Raw genomic sequence first — 20100 nt, forward strand, 5'->3', positions numbered from 1 at the left:
CAACGGCTACTATTTAGGGACTGGGGGGACTTACAAATATTCAGGTCACTGACACAGATCTCTCCACTAACAAAAATTCACATATGACACCGTTATTTGACCTGCAGTATATATGTGTTGGGGTTTCTGTTGACATGGTTACCATTAGCTAATATTTCCGCAAGTTAACATCTTTGAATATTGCCAAAACCACTATTTTCAGCGACTGTTTACTCTCTGTTGTCACGGTTGTACGTACTCTGTGTGCATAACCCGGAAGCGAGTGTACGCTAAATAGCCTTCGGAATTGTTCGGGTACGAACCTTTTCAAGATAAAAACTTCAGAAGGTATGTGCAAATGTGCACATTCACAATTTGGTAAGCTGTGTTCTGATTGGTCAGTCTCAAAGGTTACTTGACGCGACCTCCCATAAGGTTTTGTTAGACTCAGTGGTGGAGTGTAATGCAAAAGTACTGAGGATAAGTTTACTTACACTGAACATACTATATCCCATCCAACCACATTTGAGCATCTGATATGTAATTCACGAAAAACCCCAGTAAACATGGCCTATCAAAGACATCTGTAACATGGACAAAACTGTACAAAGGCAGTTACAGGAACTTAATTCTCACCACCTGACTTCAATTCTGTACTGTGTGTATTATGCATTTAGGCCATGGAAAGTGCAATGTTTTTCATTTTTACATCAGGGTAAGCCATTTTGCTTTGATTTGGCCTGGAAAATTATCTTCCTCTGTGACGACTGTCCTGAATTTAAAAACCAGCATCTCTCCTTGTAATAATGCTGATTTTCGCACTAAAAAACTTGAAAATAGGAATATAAGATCAATTCATTGCCAAAATTGTGCCTTCATTTGGCAGACATGTTTGGACATTCTGTTTACTAGGAACAGGACCTAATGTTTTGACATTGAAATGGGCGATGAGAGGTTTACTTTTCTCATTGCCTGAAATGGGCATATTTTGATTTTCTCAAAACTGCACAGAAAAAGCAGTATAATATAACTAAGAAGCTACAAATTTACCATCTCTCCATCATTCAATACTGATACATATATAGACTAGCAGTAGAGATGATGTTATACAGGCTTATCTAAAGAACAACCTTACCACAAAAGAAGGAATAACTTAACAGAAAAGATGGTTGATCAGCACATCACTTCCTGGTACTCCACGACCATTTCACATTAATTTCATGATGACTACAAAGCTATCATTCCTAATATATTTATGTTTCATAATTATGCCTACTGCAAAATGACTGAAAAGTCTCAGTCTCCAAGTAATTTCAAATTGCATATATGTTTAAGCCTCTGACAGAGATAATTGATGGATGACCATCAACTCACACACATAATATCCAACACAGAAATCAGTAATCCCAATTAAGAAAACCGATATCAGTGAATCAACTCTGAGACATACAGGACAGAACAACTCATGCAAAGAATTCTCTCACAACCGTTAACAAATTGAAATTGAACAAGAATACCTGAATAAACACAATGAGAATGTTGTACAGAGCAAATTCAACTTCACAAAAGACCATGAGAAAGTGAGGACTGATTTCTCTCGACATTAAAAAATTATGGACAACCACGATCGAGACAAAAATCTATGAAATAACAATGTTAGTGAGGACTCAGAATTTTGTTTTTCATTCGGCTGAACATAAGCATTAATTTTGAGAACAAATATAAAAAGTTCAAATGCACTTTCATTAAAATGAAATTATACATAAAAATGCAGCATCTTTAGGAAAATCTTACTTCCAAAATGTACGATCTATAACAGAAATAACGAAAAGTATCAAAAGTCTAGATCGCAATTAAAACTGGCAAGAGAAGCAATATCATTCAGCTTACTACATAAACACTCTCAATAAATTCTTTCAAAACCACAGATTACGAGTACTAGAAAAATCAGATACAATTACTCGGCAACCTGTTCAGTACTGTGAATTGATCAAATACTCCTACATAAATAATCTGCCTGGGAATAATCTGACAGTGACAGTTATACAGTTTAGAAAAAGACAATGGACATTCGCTGTACAAATCGGCATAATAGTACACAACTGCTAGTAGAACTTGTAGCCATAGTAACACGATCTATACACGTCTCTGTACATTACAATGCTTGCACATTCTCCATCCTCGGTGCAGCTGTAGACTTGTGTCAGCACCAAGCGATCACATAGAAAATTCTGTACAATATGCAAAATATTATCTGATACAATGATACTGTGAACAGTCACATAATATATTAATGTAGGCTCGCATACTGACCTTAAACTGACACAAGAAACACTAAAATGGTGTTCTTGTGAACTTCAACATCATTAGGATGCTGAATGTTTAATTATGCCCTTGGTATTACTTATGCATACCAATAATACATGTACTGGTATTTTGAACAGGTATTGTTATAAATATTTGTAAAGTTGGAAATCAAGCATCTGGATTATACAGGGTATCCAGAGCTAGCTTTAGACATACTGCCATCTGATTTTGGATATGAATGTGTTCATTATTTAAGGAGGGGGGACACATGGGGAGAAGAAATCTTTAAGATGGAGGAAAATACAGCTCACTTCTATATACTGACAAATAAATGATTGATATTTACCTAGCAGTTTGATATGAGCTTAATTTTGAATAAACAATGGTCATGAATGAGACAATAATTTTCGTTTTGACCTCCATCTTAACAGAGTAAGTGAAGTCAATAACTAAGTTGTCTGAAAGACAAATGTGACAGTTACTACTTAATGTCTAAGATGACCAATAGCAGTAGATTACTTTCATGTATTAATTGCAGTTGGGAAAGACATTCTGCTATATCATAACCAAATCTGAGCTGCATCAAACCTGGGTCTTTGGTGTGGCCGACACTTTTACCACAAGGCCACCATTCCATTGCCAGAGGCAATGAATGCCTGGAAAATGCCCAGTATGTAAGTAAGTTCTACTTAAACTCACAAGTCAGAGGCTGGGCTTTCCATGTTTATGATTAACAATAATGTGCTATGGCACAGCATGACTTCTACAACCCAGATATTAATATGGGTGTCAGTAGAATAAGTGAACACACTGTCCTCATATGAAAATATGACCCTCACTCCCTAAATAAGAATGGACAGATCCTGATATGGAAATGGCAATCATTTCTAAAACTAGCTCGAAAGAAGTTGAAAGTACCCATCTCCATGTTCCCATCCTCAGGAAAGCTTAATACTTAACACAACAACCATCACTGTACATGTCAACAGTCTTCAACTTACTAACAATAACAGCTCATGGTGCAAACAGCAACTTTTCCCTCTCAAGTATATTTAATTTTGAGTTAAGATTGTAATTTTATCAGACCTGGATTGACTCAGATTAACAAATTATGAACTCATCCACGAATTCAACAACTTATCACCATGCATTGTATTCACAATGCAAAAGGCACAAATATCTTCAAGATATTAACTTCAATCATATCTTTCTTATTCTGTTACCATATCAGACATGTTTAACACCCTCTATTCTATTCTGTTCTATGTGCCTTCTATGTTCCTTCACAAAAGTTTGACAAAGTGCAACATAAACCAATGTCCTATCGAGCAATACTGCAGATGCTCATATTCATCAAAGGACTCTAAAATATGACTGTTTTCTTTAAAGTGTTCATGAATTTCAGATCAAAAATATTCTTTCCAACTATCCAAATATGGATATCCAGTTCAGATGCCCAACACTGAAACATTTTAATGTTGCTAGCACTTTTGACAAGGCACACTTCTACTAAACAAGAACAAGTCAGTATGTGTAAAAAATTGAAGAGAACTGACACCTGATGAAAGGAGTGGATAAAATGACATTCTGTATTTTTTGACAATGAAGGAATGTCAAGTGATTCAATGTTTGAATATTGAGGGCGTTAAATACGTCAAATATGGTTCTTGCAGCAAGATGGAAACAATACTAATCTTCAGTGCAAATGCAACAAAAAGCCAAGCTTTAGATTATCAGTGAAGGTAACTTCTGTTTGTTATCTGGCCCTTTCCTATTTGGAAGAGCACTATTAGCATTTGTGCTGAAACAATTAGAATGGTAAGACATGTACTAACACATCAACATTGTTATGAGGTAACCAGAGTGCATGTCTTGACCTTGACAAGACTCCAACGCAGTTTGGTAATTCTCTACAATATTCAGGTTGTTGTTTCATAATGGTTGGAAACAAACTAAAACCAACGACAAATTAGAATAATCTTCTCATTCAGGATGTTGTTGTCTTTAACAAAACATACTAGCACATTCCCTTTTTGTGATACTTGATTTTGAGGTACACATCCGTCATGAATAACTTGACGGAGAAAGCGTTGTTTATTGCACGTTTTGTGATTGTGATTGTAATGGAATGTGTGGTGGTGTCACTAAACGTGATTCATTTCACTTGACTCTATTGTTTGCGGACTGATGACGTGTGACTGTAACACTGGCTCTCCACTCCCAGCAAGTACATGAGCACTAACAGGGCTAACTGCTACTATACTGTTTACTGTGGTGTTCAACGGTAAGGGCTGTAAACTGTCTATATGGTTGCCAGAGACACATTTTAAAGGTTCAGAAATACTTTTTTCCTTGTTTTCAGACTTCAGCCTTTTGGAAGGGGGCTCATGTAAGTCTTCAGCACTGCCGTTTAAATTAGTGTCAGTTTTCACAGAGACAGACTCCGACCTTGACTGTGAGTCCTTGCGATCTGGACTTAGGGCTACAGCTGTCGTTGAAGCTGTGCATACTTCAGACACTTTCTCCTTGGACTCTGGTGGGCATGAGGCTTGTTCTTCAAGTTCTTGTTTAATGTGTGTTCGTTTTGGATCTCCATAAATTAATGAATTGAGGTTGGGACTGGCTGACCTGTCCCTTGGTGGATTCACAGCTTCTTGATCATCCAGAAACCGATCCATGTAGTCACTGAAGAGAAACAGAATTTATCATACAACTGAATCTACTCAACATGATGCCTCTGTGAACAGTCAGCTTTAAACATGCTAAGGTGAGTCCTATAGTGTTCAGGCATAAAGAGTAAATGTTTTTACATCGCTTCTAGCAATATTCCAACAATGTCACGGCAGGGACACCAGAAATGGGTCTGACACATTGTACATATGGGGAATCGAACCAGGTATTTGGTGCAATGAGAGAACACCTTAATCGCTAGACACCCTCTCTGCCCCAAATGATATTATGGAAAAAGCAAAGCTGATGAAGACCATAAATGCTGATCCTCTCAGATTAACCAACTCTGATGCTATACATCAACATGATTTTGGTTTGTGTTGTTTATCGCCACATTCAGCCATGTTCCACCTATGTGACATCAGTAAATATATAATCCCATCTGGACCAGACAATCATGTCATAAACATAAGCATCAATCTATGCAACTGCAAAGTCATAAATCCTGACCACCCAGTCCCACTAGTAACCTCTTATGACAAGCATGGGCTGCTGAAGACCAGTTCTATCCCGAGTCATCATATATTACGTCAAAGAAGTAACATGTACTTACGTGACTCCTGGATGTAAGGCATATTTCCTCTTTTCTAGTCTGTTTTTGTGGGCAAAGATATCATGCCGTTCTGTTTTCTTCCATAGATAATAAAACTGGACTAATTCTCCTACAGACCGTGTCCGCACCTGTCACAAGGATATATACAAATTTCTCAGCCTGATGTATGTGTATTTGTAATGACAGCATCAATACTAGATTCACCTCTCACATCGTCTAGAAATGATCAGCCCATACTTCATACTAAATTTGCTTGGCGTTCAACATCTCAATCACCAATATTCCGTATATTATAGCTTCACACAAAAAAAAATGATTGTTCTCATGAGAAATGCTTCACGTCATTGGAGTAGTATGACATGCAATCAATCATGTCCAAAGACATGCAGAGACTGCTGGTTCTTATTCTAATCCATGCTGATTGGGATGGTAAACAACATTCACTCAACAAATTACAATCACACAGATTTCTCACCTTGTTTTGTTGAATAAGATAAAAGTTTTTGCCATATGTTCTAAGTCCATTTTCAAAGTTCCTACATTCCTCCTCTGACCACAAGCTCATAGGATCTGCAAAATGAATAAATGAATGAATGAATGAATGAATGAATGAATGAATGAATGAATGAATGAATTTTTTTCTCAAAACATGATAGCTACTGAACATAAACTGTTAACTAACAGTGTTAGGTAGATTACTCACCTGATGTTGGAACAGCTTGCATTTTCCGCCGTCGGAGGGCTTCTTCAACATTATGTCCACATTGCAGTAGAAGGTACAGTGCCTGGATGAAAATAGGTTAGTCAGAACAATTGAGAATTTCTGCTGTCACATGGAGTTGAGAAAACCATGGCAGGTGATGTAAATAAATCTTGCAAGATTGCACTAAACAAACACAAGACCATTTCCACAGCAAAACATTACTATTGTTTTTCATGTTTTATTTGCAACATACTATAATCTACAACTAGAAAATCTGCATTAGGAGTTAAGTGGAGACCTGGGATGTCCTGGGTCCCTGTCAACAAGGCTATTGTAGCATTCAAGGAAAAATAATTCTTATTCTAAAGGACTAACTTTCAACAGGCATAGAGTGACCAATAGTTTGGGGAATAGGATCCTGGTCTCTCGAAGTGTGTAGTAGTGTAGTACTGTATCTGGGGAGACCCAAATCTTGGAACTTTAAATGACATGTCAGGTTCATATTATAGAACATAATGACAGATGTCATTTTAAATCTGAGACAATGTTCTGTTTTAACAGCCTTCTGTTTATTGTTTTCCAATTATTACAATTATTTGGACAGCCAAAACCCATGCTTACCTGCTCATCATCTCGGACATGTGTCCCTGTTGGGATGCAGTTTACACCCTGGGCATTCATGAGGTTCTGCTCATGTACATCCTTTAAATATTTCTCCACTGGAACATTCAAAATTTGAACCATTGTGAGTGTTTGGGCAATAAAAGAGTGAGTGAGTGGGTTTCATGCATTGTATCCATGTCTGGAATCAATGAATTTGATGAAATAAAAAATAGCAAATTACTTGTGAGAGTTACACTGAAAAACATACCTGTATCATTTTCTGTCTTGCTTGGATTCCATAACAATCTGTCTTCATTTTCATATGCTGCAAAATGACAACATTAACATCTTGATAACATGGAATTTCTTTTAAAAACAATAAAAACCCATAGAAGAACCTTATGCAACCAGTTACTTAGTTTTGTTCATTTAAACATTTGAAAAAATGTAACATATTGCCTCTGGTCTGGACCCTGACTCAAGTGCAATCCCCAAATTTGGCTACTAGTCTCTTCACACAGACCAGAATACCATTCTGACACTTCATTGTGATGCAGCATTATCATGGATTAGAGAGCAAAGAAAACGACAAATATATGCCTTATACTAAGTTATAGCCCTGCTACATTGAGATAGTGAACGAGAATGATTTTCCCGACGCTTTTAGCAATATTCCAGCATTTTCACGACTTGGGACACCAGAAATGGGTTTCATACATTGTACCCATGTACTACCCATGGCCAAATATATAGAAAGCGACTTACCTGGAGCATCCCCATACTTGCTAAGACCTTCCGGCACCACGGCTTGGTAATCATGACCCACTTGTATAACCTGTAGGAAACACACAACCATCAGCGGGATCCACTCTCGCTTCTTTCACTGACACTGTTTCATGTGGCCAGGCTTATACAGACTGGCATTACTTTGCACCAGTCCATGGGATAACTTTCCACTGTGTAGGTACTGAAGAAGCCTGAGTCTAAGTCTAGCCTTGCTCTATGGCTGATATTGGCTACCATATCATCACCAGTTCCCAGCTTGAAATACAACATTTCCTGTTTTGAGTAGTTTTCGTTGTAACCATGTTATTGCTTTTTAGAAGCGACTTGACCTTAACTCACTAGAGGACCAATAAATAGGATAACAAGAGCCATCAGAAGATGACATATCCCCTCGACGCCCATAACACAAACCATTTGATAGCTACTTAAGTTCAGCTTAATGTTTTTTCGGACCAAGTCTAAATCGTTTCTATGGAAATCATGAAAAATATAAATGTCAAAAATCTGCAAACAGCAGAAGGCACCACTTCAAGATCTGCCTCACATATCTGCCACATTTTGCTGCCAGGGGAATAACAATGGAATGGGTAAGTATACATTATTGCACTATTGCAGTACCTCTTAATTCTAGAAACCAGTAACTTAAACAGAAGTTTTCCTCCCAGTCTGCCTACCTGGGGTACTTTGTTTCGAATCATAGATAAATCCCTGGTCTTTCCCTGTGGTACCTTGATACATGTTAGTTCAAAATGCCTCACCTTTTTCCAGTCTTCTTCATGTTCTGGTTTGTAATCAACGTCTTCTTCTGAGTCTTCCGAGTCATCTTCACTCCCTGGTCTGCTGCTTGCTGCAGTTGACAGAGCATTTATCTCATTTGAAGCAATATCACAATTCTCTTTATGCTTGGTGCACACATTCACGATTCATGCCACAATTGAAATCATGGCTATATTTGCAGACTAATTGTGATGATCCTATCAGATCTCATCAGATCTTGAGGCCAATAATGGCAATTGAGTTGATCATAGAAAAATTTCAAACAGTTCAAAAATGTTCTACGATTTACACGATTAACTGCCAATTGTGATCAGCGCATGAAATCATATTGCATCGTAACAAAGCAAACATATCCCATCTATTCATACTTCAAAATCATGGTGGTTTTGATCAATCATGACCAAGACAACATCACAATGGTTATGAGCTGTAGAAGTTCAAGAAATGGTGAAGTCCATGATCAGTCCGATTGTATGCATACCCGTTGGTGTCTTCGATTACCCTCCCCATCGATTGTAATCGTGAAAGACATTATGACCACAATCGTATCCTGCTCGACAAAGCACACTGGTTTGTGATGAACGCATTGGAACTTACCTGCATGTAGCAGATTGCCCAAAATTGGGGACCACAATCATGATGATCATTTTCAGATTGTGACCCAATCGTGGACTCGATCGGGCAATCTTATCACAACGTATGTGATCGTATCTGAATGGGAGACAAGATCATGACAGATCATGTCACCTGAATTGACCAATCGTGCCAATTTCGCATCCAAATCGCATCAGAACAATTTGACTCTCACCACCTTGTTTCCAAACCCACAATCAGCTACGAATGGCCAGTCGTTCCTAAGGAATTGTAAATCTGGACTGGAATTGGTCTTCAACAACCCATGCTTGTCATCAGAGGGATTCGGTAGTCAGGCTTGCCAACTTGGTTGACACGTCATCTTTCCCAATAGTGTAGGAGTGACTGGTCCAGACTCAATTATTTACAGACCATATAGCCTAATACAATACATCAGCCACTTGAATTCTCAAGTATGAACACTCAGGATAGGCCACTATCCAAAAACATAGAGGGTGAGTGAGTGAGTTTAGCTTTACGCCGCACTTATCAATATCCCAGCTATATAAATAAATGAGTCTGAACCAGACAATCTGGTGATCAACATCATGAGCATCAATCTATGCAATCGGGACACAATGACACGTGTCAAGCAAGTCAGCAAGCCCGACCACCCGATCCTGTTAGTTGCCTCTTACGACTAGCATGGTTACTTAAGATCAATTCTAATCTAACCCGGATCTTCACATGCTTTTGAAACAAAAAGACAAAATGTCAATATCTTACATCTCAAAAGCCTGGCTGTGTGTGACGTGGCAACTGTTTCAAACAGGTCAGTAACGCTGGTTTCCTTGTCATCAGCTTCACTGTTGTTCTTGAGCAAATCTCGGGCAATCTCATCTTTATCAAGCGTAAGGTCATGGTTACTGAGAATCTCTTCCTCGCTGCTGGATCGTGTGTTATCATGTGCATCATCCTCATTGGGCTGACCACATCCATACATAGCTAGCAGGTCTTCGATAGGCATGTCCCCTTCCTTAAAAAATGAAGATGGCACTTCTTTTATCATTTTAACATTTCATAGGTATTTCATGATTCTTAATCACATTCATGGTCAACATATTATTGACTTCATGCGAAAGTAATGACAATGCATACTGATCAGTGTTAAAAAGACCCTCTCAAATACTGGTGGGGGACTAACACTGTGGTTAAAACTTAGAGCAGTTAAAACTTAGAAGACCTGGGCTCAATGCCCCACATAGGCATACAATGTGCAAGGCTTATTTCTGATGTTAACCACCATGACATTGCTGGCATACTGTTGAGTAAGTGAGTGACTGAGAGCGAGCGAGAGAGAGAGAGAGAGAGAGTGAATTTAGTTTTACGCCACACTCAATATTCCAGCTATATGGCGGCGGTCTAAAATAATAAACTCTTGACCAGACAATCTAGTGACTAACACCATTGTCATCGATCTACGCAATTTGGCAACTGATGACATGTGTCAACCAAGTCAGCAAGCCTGACCACCCTCTCCCATTAGTCGCCTTTTATGGCAAGCATGGGTTGGTGAAAGATTATTCGACCCCGGATCTTCACAGGTCATTGAGACTGAGACTTACCTTTGCTAGATCGTCTAATTCATTAGAACAGCTTTCTCCACTAAGGGCTTCTTCCTCGTCTAGAGTGTGCTCGTCATCATAATCATGAACAAGCATGTCTGCCGATGGATCGAAGTCTTTGTCAGTTTCTACAAAAGTATGGGAAGAAAGTATATTAATCACTTCAACAAAATAATTTTACACAAGAAGCCCAACCAGGTCAACTTAAAATATCAGTATAATGCAGGAAGTCACAATCATTAAGGACTTCACTGATGACCATAAAGGAACTGTGTTTGTGCCAAGAAACCAAACAGCTAGGTCCTCTTGTGAAAACAAAAAGATACAGCTATGTTCAAGGTTGTGCCAAATTTGCAATTTCAAACAGCTATCGGGACTGCCAAGGGATCAAATATGAAATGATAAAGACAGGGCAACACATGTAAACATGTACTCAACACAAAGCATATAGGTCAACCAGTCCTTGTCATAAACCAAACTATAAACGTGAAAAATCAGAGATGTCTTTAACAGGGTTTCATCTAAACATAGAAAACTAGGCATCCTAAGGCATCCTAGTTATTGACACACAGACAGCAACATATATTTTCTGCTGTGTGCTTTCAGAACATTTATGCATACTGAACACACTTCTGTGTTGCCTAAACCCCAGTCCTAGATCAAATACTTTGGGTGCAGTGTTATAGACAGTCAGTCATTTTCCTGCTATTTACTTCTGCAATTTCATGTTTAAAAAATCCTGTAAATTCAAAATCCTGGTGTGTCAGAGAACAATGCTGCATGGCCAGGTATGTAAGTTCTGACAAGTTCTAAACTTAGTAAAGCATGTCATCAAAACCTGAAAGGGACCAATTCTAACCCCCTTTCATGGTTGGAAGTGAGACCTAATACTAATGTAATTATTATAATCCTTATTAACTACTGGTATTTGTTTACAGAAACAACACAAAATTCAGGTGGCTGATAAACAGTTGTGTTTCAAGGGCTTGAAGTTGATTCAAATTTGCTGGGACTGTCAACTATAGCAAGCAATATAGCAATATTATTATTCCAGCATTCATTATCATGCGTAGCAAAAAACACAACACATGAGAAGATCAATATTTTTTTCTGAAAAGTTCCAAGTCCTGTTACTTGACCTAAAATGCCAAGCAGCAAACGTAAATGATGAGAACCTGAAAAGACTGTAAATATAGACTTTCAGTGTTGTATTACTTGAAATGGAGAAATGTGTCATTTAGTTCATTGACAGATTGATAAAATGCTGAATAATAATCACAATCAGAACTTAAATAACTGTAAAAGGTCAAACTAGTAAGCATTAACAATCCACTCATGTAACTTACTTTGATATGATCACATGAACAGTTTGAAAAAGGAAGTTTGCACACTGAAAGATATATTTTAGTGATCAAGAGACATGTTGATACAAAAATGTCTATAAGAGCATAATGCAAACGATATAAAAATCTACCCTCTTCTATCATCAAATAAATATTAAATACTCCAACTGTTATTTGTTTTATCCTATATTCAGAAGATATGTTCGAAAGCTGACATGTCATACATGACAGACAAGCCAGTGACCAGGTAGCCGAAACGTCAAATTTGGTACCGCGGGTTTTTTAGTTAGAGTATCGCTACCTAATGAAAGTTCTCCACTTAAAACATAACTAGTTTAAGTAAAACATCTTGGATAATTTACTTATAAAACCTGACGTAAGTAATTCCGACAAAGGGGGAAACCCTGACGTGCACCAATCACACACGTCAGAGGGGGCTATCCCCGTCAATGTCCCGAAGCTAATTTGCATAAGCTGTTGCACGCGGGAGATCCCAGTCATGAAAATTTCACAGTGCACTCACCAGGGCTGCTAGATTCGCTCCCTGCCGGCTGAAAAAGATATCAAAATCAAAATTAATTGGTGCAAATTAAAAATACATGTCATCGAGGTCATCTTAAGCGTTGTCAATGCAAAACAAATCCCGGCAAGCGATGTCAAATCTTTCCCGCGATTTGACGGATCTGAAACATCGGTAAACTCAACCAGTTTAGCCTATGTCGGGCCAAGTCGCCAGCGATAAAATAATAAGTCACTAATCAAGCAAAAAACAGCAATCGCGAAGCTGATAAAATCTGTCGAGATGAGATCAAAAGGAAATTCCATCAAATGTACATATTATGAAGCCACAAACCTCCGCCATTTTTCCACAATTATGGGATAGATTCAAATCGAGGCCAAATCGGGCACTGACGTGCGTATTTATTTTGTAAGAGGTCATTTGATTGGCTTTATTGACTTCCCAATGAAAATTATAAAATGGCAAAATACTTTCAAATACCTCTTTATTTTCGGTATATTTACGTTATAATTTAGTTTGTTTCTCAGTTTACACAATGTCACAAGGTATATTTGGGTTATTATCGAATAGCGTCATATTTAACGTTGTTTAATGAAGCGAACTCATTTTCTTTCTGACCAATGAAAATTGTCGTATCATCTGGCCGTCCGTTTCTCATAGCAACATATCCACAATGGCGTATCTTGCGTGTGGTGCATAGTTTGAACGTAGAATTCTGAAAGAGAGCTCCTAGTTTTGCGAAGATGTCTACTGGGAAGCCCAAAAAACATCTCGCACCTGGGTAATTCTGATTATGTCATTCTCACTGCTTATCATGTTTGGTATTGAAGTGTCTATTTGTCATTGTACGCTCTGACAAATATCTATTTTGCATTTTGTGTTTACCTTTGATATTATCAGAGTACTGTCTGAAGAAAGGTAATGTGACTTTCAAAATTTTAGTTAACTTCGTCTGTACATGTACATTTTAGTGATAAAGTGTGAACGAGGTACTCTGTGCGAACTGTTTATCTGTGAATGCACAAAATATGAACTATTTATTTTCTTTTATCGGATACTGTAGGAGAATATATCCCAGTGACAGTGTTAGGGGTTTTCGACGGTATAAGATAAAAACGTAATTTGTATCTTTAATATCATTTTAAGTTTTGATTTTGCTAACATTGAGTGATAGAGGTATATTCATGTATTTCACAAAAAAGTATCATATGTGTTTCCAACAAAAATAGCGTTTATAACATCGTATCGGCGAAACTGCATTCGCTTGTGACATCATATTTTTGTATGTGTTTTCAATGGTGAACCATACTTTTCCCTCCGCACTATGAGAGAGTGTTTTGATCACGTGGCTTCCTGTTTCATACATAATCTGTCACTAGCAGACGACTGATCTTGTTCGCCATTTTTTGTTATACAGGCAATTGATTTTGCGTCTGAAGTGGTATTAACGACCGAGGGTAAATAATATGGTTGTTTATTTGCTCTTTTCATAACTTAATTTCTTGATTTCAGTTGTCAATAAAACATCTCATGACAGGAACTGGGCATCCGCCCTACCAATGAAACTGTTTGTGCACTCCGATCGCGCACATATTTCCTAGATATAGCGCTAGCAATGCAATCATCGAAATCACCATAACATCGAATTCATCTCGCTTTGGGATATTGAAATTGGAATGTGTCCAGGGCAGTGGAACAGAAATATGATTTGGATTTTGTATGTTAATTTCCATACAGTTGAAATGGTTTGTGATTTATGGTCAGTCTCACAGCAAAATGTAACATTGCATGAAATTAAACTTGAGAAAAGTCATCATGACTGAAAATGACAGATTGTTTTACATGAATACATGCTGGAATAAGAGTAATACATAAATAAAATATGTGAGCAAAGATACAAATAATGTTATAATTAGTTTGTGCATCATAAGAAAGGCCAGTGATGATAAGTCATCCTTGTTTGATCAAATATCTTCATGTTAAGGATTTTCAAACACTTAAGTGACATGTTTTGCATTTATTCATGTGATAACTGGGGTGACAAAGGATGTTCTTAAGTGATTTGTGCTAATTGCAAAATATGTCACTAACTTATGAAAGATAATTCTACCCTATACCCTAAACTCAAGCAGTCATTCATAAGTTTACAACAATGTTTGTGTGATGCTACACCCCAAGTGAGCACTGCTATACCAAAATTTGGCATGTTACTGTGTCAAGGGTTTTTGACAATGTAAGGCAAAAACATGATTTTTATCTTAAATATCATTTACAGTTTTCATTTTACTAACCTTGTGTGATAAAGGATATGTTCATCTTATTTCACACAAAAATATCAATTGTTTGACATACAAAAATATTGCATTGTATCAGCGTAACTACAGCTGCTCGCCACATCTGGGGATATTGTATACATTTTCTATGATTACCCATACTTTTCACTTCGCACTGCAAGTGGATGTTATGATCATGTGGCTTCCTCTTTAGGACATCCATATTTTAATTCAGTGTTTCTCATTGAAAGACTGTTCCAAGAATGAGGCAGATGGTAGGGCGAAAATGAAAAAAAGGCCTAATACTGGAATACTTTTCAGTATTCAAATATGAATGTATGCTCAACAAATGCACTGGGAACCACAGCAAAGACGATATAGAGGAGAGGTGGGCGAGCTGGCTAAAGCGCCAGGCTAGTGATCCAGCAAGGTTGAGGTGTCGGGATCGAGCCCACCTGTGACCGAGTGAAAAAACTTTTGAGTCAACATTGTGTGCAGACGTTGTTGTCACAACCCCTAGTGTGCAGTACACAACCCTGTGCACTTATGAGAACTCACATATCCGTTGGTATATGACCAGATGGTGGCCACATGAATATGTGCATACACCTAGTTGCGGGTACAGCAACGTGCAGTAAACTTGGACAAAGTACTGTGACTATGTGTCCCAGTCCACCCAGCTGTGAATTGGGTACCTTGTTAGGATGAGAGAGAGCCACAATAAAACTCGGTACGCCTAGTGGTAGCAAGAGTTGTATACTCCCAAGGGAGTTGAGATTGATAATACAATGTGAAGCTGAGACAGACATCCAATGATCGAGGGAAACAAATACCAGCGCCTTGAGCAAGAAATAGTTGCTTGGATATGTGCGGTATATAAATGTCCAATAATAATAACAATAATAAAGACTCCCCGTAAATTTTCTGCCAGTGTGTGCTTTCACTGGTAGTCAACTTGGTTGCAGTGTGAGTGGAGTCTTTGTGAGTTTTGCGACTGAAACTCAGTGATTTCTGACAAGAGTCTTTGTGATTTGTCAGAGAGTCTTTGCAGTGATATGTCTAATAAAAAGATAAAATGGAATTGATATCTTCAGGTTTTGGTATTAAAGATTATAATTTTCCTTATCAACACACAATATCATCTGGCAACTTTCTTAGTTTTACTTAGGTAAATATAGCAATAGCATAGATGTCATTTGTATCATAATTTGCAATAAAAGTCATTTTGATGATGATCATGAGTAAAACATCAAAATTACCAACCCTTGAGGAACTAAATATTCAGCCAAATTATCTCAGTCACCCAGATGAACAAGTCATAAGATAAGATGACATCTTTATTAACTCAGGAAAATTTGGTGTGAATCATGTACAGTTCTCCAGTCTGTATGACATTTTGTACAAGTATATGCAAGTGATTGCAAGTTACAGTATCATTGATTCTCGAAAATGACCCCATACAAATACATAGAACAGTCACAGTCTCAATGCTTAACTCACAGAGACCCGTGAAGGTCCGGGGTAGAATAGGCCTTCAGCAACCCATGCTTGCCATAAAAGGTGACTGTACTTGTCATAAGAGGCAACTAATGGCGAAGATCGATTCTGATGCTGTTGATCACTGGATTGTCTGGTCCCTACTAGATTATTTACAGACCACAGCCATATAGCTGGAATATTGCTGAGTGCTGCATAAAACTAAACTCACTCACTCACCTAGCTCACATAGTCTGTATGAAAACAGTGACTTTTTGAAGACAACATAGTCAATGTTCATATGTTTAATCAATGATTGTGATCTACACATTGATGTAGATAATTGATGACTATCTGTCAGTCATCAATAAACTTCAAAATGTGAAGTGTTGTCTTATGTACCAAAATATGTGAATATACACTGCAGACTGAAGTGTTAAATCCCTGTTCAAGTTGTGATTCATAGCTAAGTTCAATCCCATAAGAAGATTCATTACATTGATTTTTACTGAACTATATATTTCCAGAATGTAAATATAAATCTAAGCATGAAGAAAACTATGCCGAATAGGAGGGTATAACATATCTTCCTTGCAGCAATATTCATGCAGAGATTTTCAAACAAGGTGAACCGATTCTGCAGAATTGCAAGTAATTCACACAATATTCATATGCTACATGGTGGAATTAAAAGCGTGGGACAAATATCAACATGTTATTCTAGACCACTTAAGATGTTCTGGTCATTATTGTCTTGACATGGAACATTGTTGAAAGATGAAACAGGAAAATTTTATGTTCAGTTTAAATCACCTCAAATTGTAGCTTCAAAAGTTCAGATGATCTTCAGACACCACAGATACATTAAATTCTGATTCATGAACAAGAGTTTAGAGTTTGCATCCCATCTATTCCATTTTTGAGATTATGAATTATCTGTGACCAAGAATGAGTTTCCTGTTACATCAATTTCATATTCACAAATTTTTTTGTCACTGTGGAGCTATTCAGTGTCATAGATATGACAGTGTCTTCTTTTCACTGCTTAAACAGCTCATGCTTCTTTATGGTGTGCAATAAACCCAGTCAGAATGTTGACTTTGCATGCTACAATTATTATTCAATCATTTTTTTATTTTTTTCAGTATATTAATTCATGATAAAAACATATGAAAATCTTGACAGTTTATGACTTTACATAATTATCAAGGGTTTTCAGAGTAATGTAACTATATTCGTTCCTGAAGGAACATAGCTTTGAGGTAAATGTGGAAGGAATTCCCTTATAAAGTTGTTTTTGGGTATCGACAGGACATTTATTGTTTCTTACCCTCGCCTTGCAGACACTGTGATCACAAAGACTGTCAGAAATCATAAAGTTTCTGTTGCCAAAATCACAAAAACTCCTCTCTCACTGTAACCAAGTGCCCTACCAGTGACACACAATATTGTGGAATTTAACTGCCATATTTGCAAGTGAAAATCACAAACTCTTAACATTAATGGATCGTAAACATCAGTGGATGAAGGGATGGAAATAACTGTTGAATTGCTATGTACCCCGGTACAGTGGCACTTGTAAAATCACTTGTCCTGATAATTTTTCAACAATACTAGGCGATTTTCTTGTTGATTATTTAAATAAACATAATTATCAATTGGAAAGTCCACTGGACACTGGTACATCGTGATGTACAAATTAGCTAACCCGACAGAAAAAACGCTAGACTTAGACGCCGGGCAATGGGTTATTTCCACCCCTAGGAAGCAAATCCAAAACTAAGACAGGGAGTAAAGATGTAAGAGTTGCTTCCATTCAAATATCTACTGGATTTGCTTTTCATTTTCGATTTTCAATGAAATTTAAGACTTCCTTTTTGAGGAGGTCCTCTTTGGGGTACATATAGGCATTAAAATATCCATTTTAAAATACCTACCACACTTGTAACAATATTTCAATAAATATTTTACAAAACAAGAAGAATGTTTTTGTCTTGTGAGGCCACCCCTGCTGGGCCCCACAGGGCCCCCAAAAGCCTAGTATGGTAACTCTGGCTGAATACCTCAAACCTCACTTACCTCGAACCTCACTTTTCATGAGGAAAGAATGTAAGGCCAGGTGGTTGAAAATATGAAGTGTCATTTTGGATGACTAAATCTACTGTAGATAATGCAAGATACAAGTTTGGGCTGGTAAACTTGAAAGTATTTGGCACTTAGATAGTGCTTAAAATCATTATATTTCTTTCATTATATGGGGGAATTAAGTGAATTTTTTTAAAACTGAACCCACGATCTATGACCACAGAATGAAACCAAAATAATATTTAGAAACTGAAAAGAGTTTGTCAGTATTATTACAGCTTTTTGTATTTGATAAAATAACATTTAACAAGGTAAAAGATGGATCTTAGAATAATTCAAGAGGGAACTTCTCACCATGTTCATGAGAACACTGTTCTAGATTTAGTAAGTATTACAACTGGATTCCTTGAATCGAATGAAAGGTTTTATAAATTCCTATTCAATTTTTCTAGCTTGCAGCAAAATGCAGGACAGAGCACAACATCAAAGAAAAGCAATGCCACTCACTCTGTGACCAGAAGCAAGTATGGTGGTGGAACACGAAACACAGTGTTCGGGAGCTCCAGAAGTAACCTAGTATCTTCTGCCAGTCGAAAGAGTGTTGGAGTAGCAGCCAGTGAGAAGTCAGTCAATGTCAAGATACCTGTACAGGTGAGACTTGAATGGCATATCTTGTGAAACTCAAGCTAATCAATCATTTGTTTGAGGTATGATTTTGTCTGTTTAATTAATGTAGGAATATTGTGCTACTTATTCCATGGCTTTCATTTTTTATGCAAAATTAGCAGTCAGTTTTTGGTGTCATTGGTATGTATTATTGTAATTACTGATCATCACATTACCTTTTTGAATCAGTCTAAGTAAACTTAGTCTCAGTATTATTTGTACACTCCTCTACTGAGTCTAACAAACCCTAGTAGGAGGTCGTGTCAGGTAACCTTTGAGATTGACCAATCAGAACACAGCTTACCAAATTGCAAAAGTGGACATTAGCACATACTTTTTGAACTTTTACCTCGAAAATTGTTGCACCTGAACGATTCCGAATGCTATTTTCCACACGATTGTTTCAGAGTGATGCATATGGAGTATGCCACAACGTTGTCAACAATGAGCAAACAGTTGTTGAAAATAGCAATTTTGTCAATATTGAAGGATGTCAGCTTGCAGAAGTATTGGCTAATCATAAACATGTCATCAGAAAGCCCCATGTGTGTATACTGCAGGTCAAATATCTCTGTTTTATGAGGATTTTCGTTTGTTTGAGGGATCAGTGTCAGTGACAGGGGAATTTTTTAAGTCCCGCCAGGCCTTAAATAGTAGCCTTTGTTTGATTGGTTAAATATGTTCGGTCATTTCACGTTTGACTGGACGGTCATAGGTCACTCAAAGATTACCTGATGTGACCTCCTACTAGGGTTTGTTAGAGTCAGTAGAGGAATGTAAGGAATAATACTGAGACTAAGTTTACTTTGACTGCATTTTAAGTATTTGTTGTCATCAGTGATTTAGTAGGTTTGAGATGATGGTGATTTATCAGCCATTTATTTCCATGTAAAGTATGGAACGTTTTCAGAAATAGGTGGATGTGGAGATATTAGTATGAACAGAATTGACACAACCTTGAAAATCTAAATGAGATGATAGGAGGTTTCCTCATCATACAGACTGCACACATGATTACTTAGTGTTCTCTTCTGTGTGATGAAACTACATGCATCAACCCTTCAGTGCATCTTTAATCAAGTTTTTCAGTAAATTCCTATA

The 20100-nt window shown here is 37.4% G+C and overlaps 2 protein-coding genes across 3 annotated transcripts in view; one reads left to right on the forward strand and one right to left on the reverse strand.

Annotated features, from left to right (window-relative positions):
* Nucleotides 1-4356: 4356 nt before the first annotated feature.
* Nucleotides 4357-12849, reverse strand: LOC137291035 (mesoderm induction early response protein 1-like). Its single transcript, XM_067822292.1, has 12 exons — nucleotides 12833-12849; nucleotides 12503-12530; nucleotides 10637-10764; nucleotides 9798-10047; nucleotides 8420-8508; nucleotides 7641-7710; nucleotides 7144-7200; nucleotides 6894-6991; nucleotides 6273-6354; nucleotides 6045-6139; nucleotides 5570-5697; nucleotides 4357-4971 (listed from the first exon to the last, which is right to left on the reverse strand). The coding sequence occupies exons 1-12, from the start codon at nucleotides 12839-12841 to the stop codon at nucleotides 4431-4433; spliced, it is 1575 nt and encodes a 524-aa protein (XP_067678393.1). The 5' UTR covers nucleotides 12842-12849; the 3' UTR covers nucleotides 4357-4430.
* Nucleotides 12850-13144: 295 nt separating this feature from the next.
* LOC137290673 (dynein axonemal intermediate chain 4-like) overlaps nucleotides 13145-20100 on the forward strand; it is a 35067-nt gene continuing 28111 nt past the window's right edge. The window contains exons 1-2 of one of the 2 annotated variants that reach the window (XM_067821754.1): nucleotides 13145-13280; nucleotides 18786-18984. In XM_067821754.1, the coding sequence (XP_067677855.1) occupies nucleotides 13243-13280; nucleotides 18786-18984 (237 nt within the window). In that variant the 5' untranslated portion in view covers nucleotides 13145-13242. The remainder of the gene's footprint in view (nucleotides 13281-18785; nucleotides 18985-20100) is intronic. The other variant, XM_067821753.1, reaches the window with a different exon arrangement.

This window comes from Haliotis asinina, chromosome 7 (genome assembly GCF_037392515.1).
Source record: "Haliotis asinina isolate JCU_RB_2024 chromosome 7, JCU_Hal_asi_v2, whole genome shotgun sequence".
In the NCBI taxonomy this organism is placed as follows: domain Eukaryota; kingdom Metazoa; phylum Mollusca; class Gastropoda; order Lepetellida; family Haliotidae; genus Haliotis; species Haliotis asinina.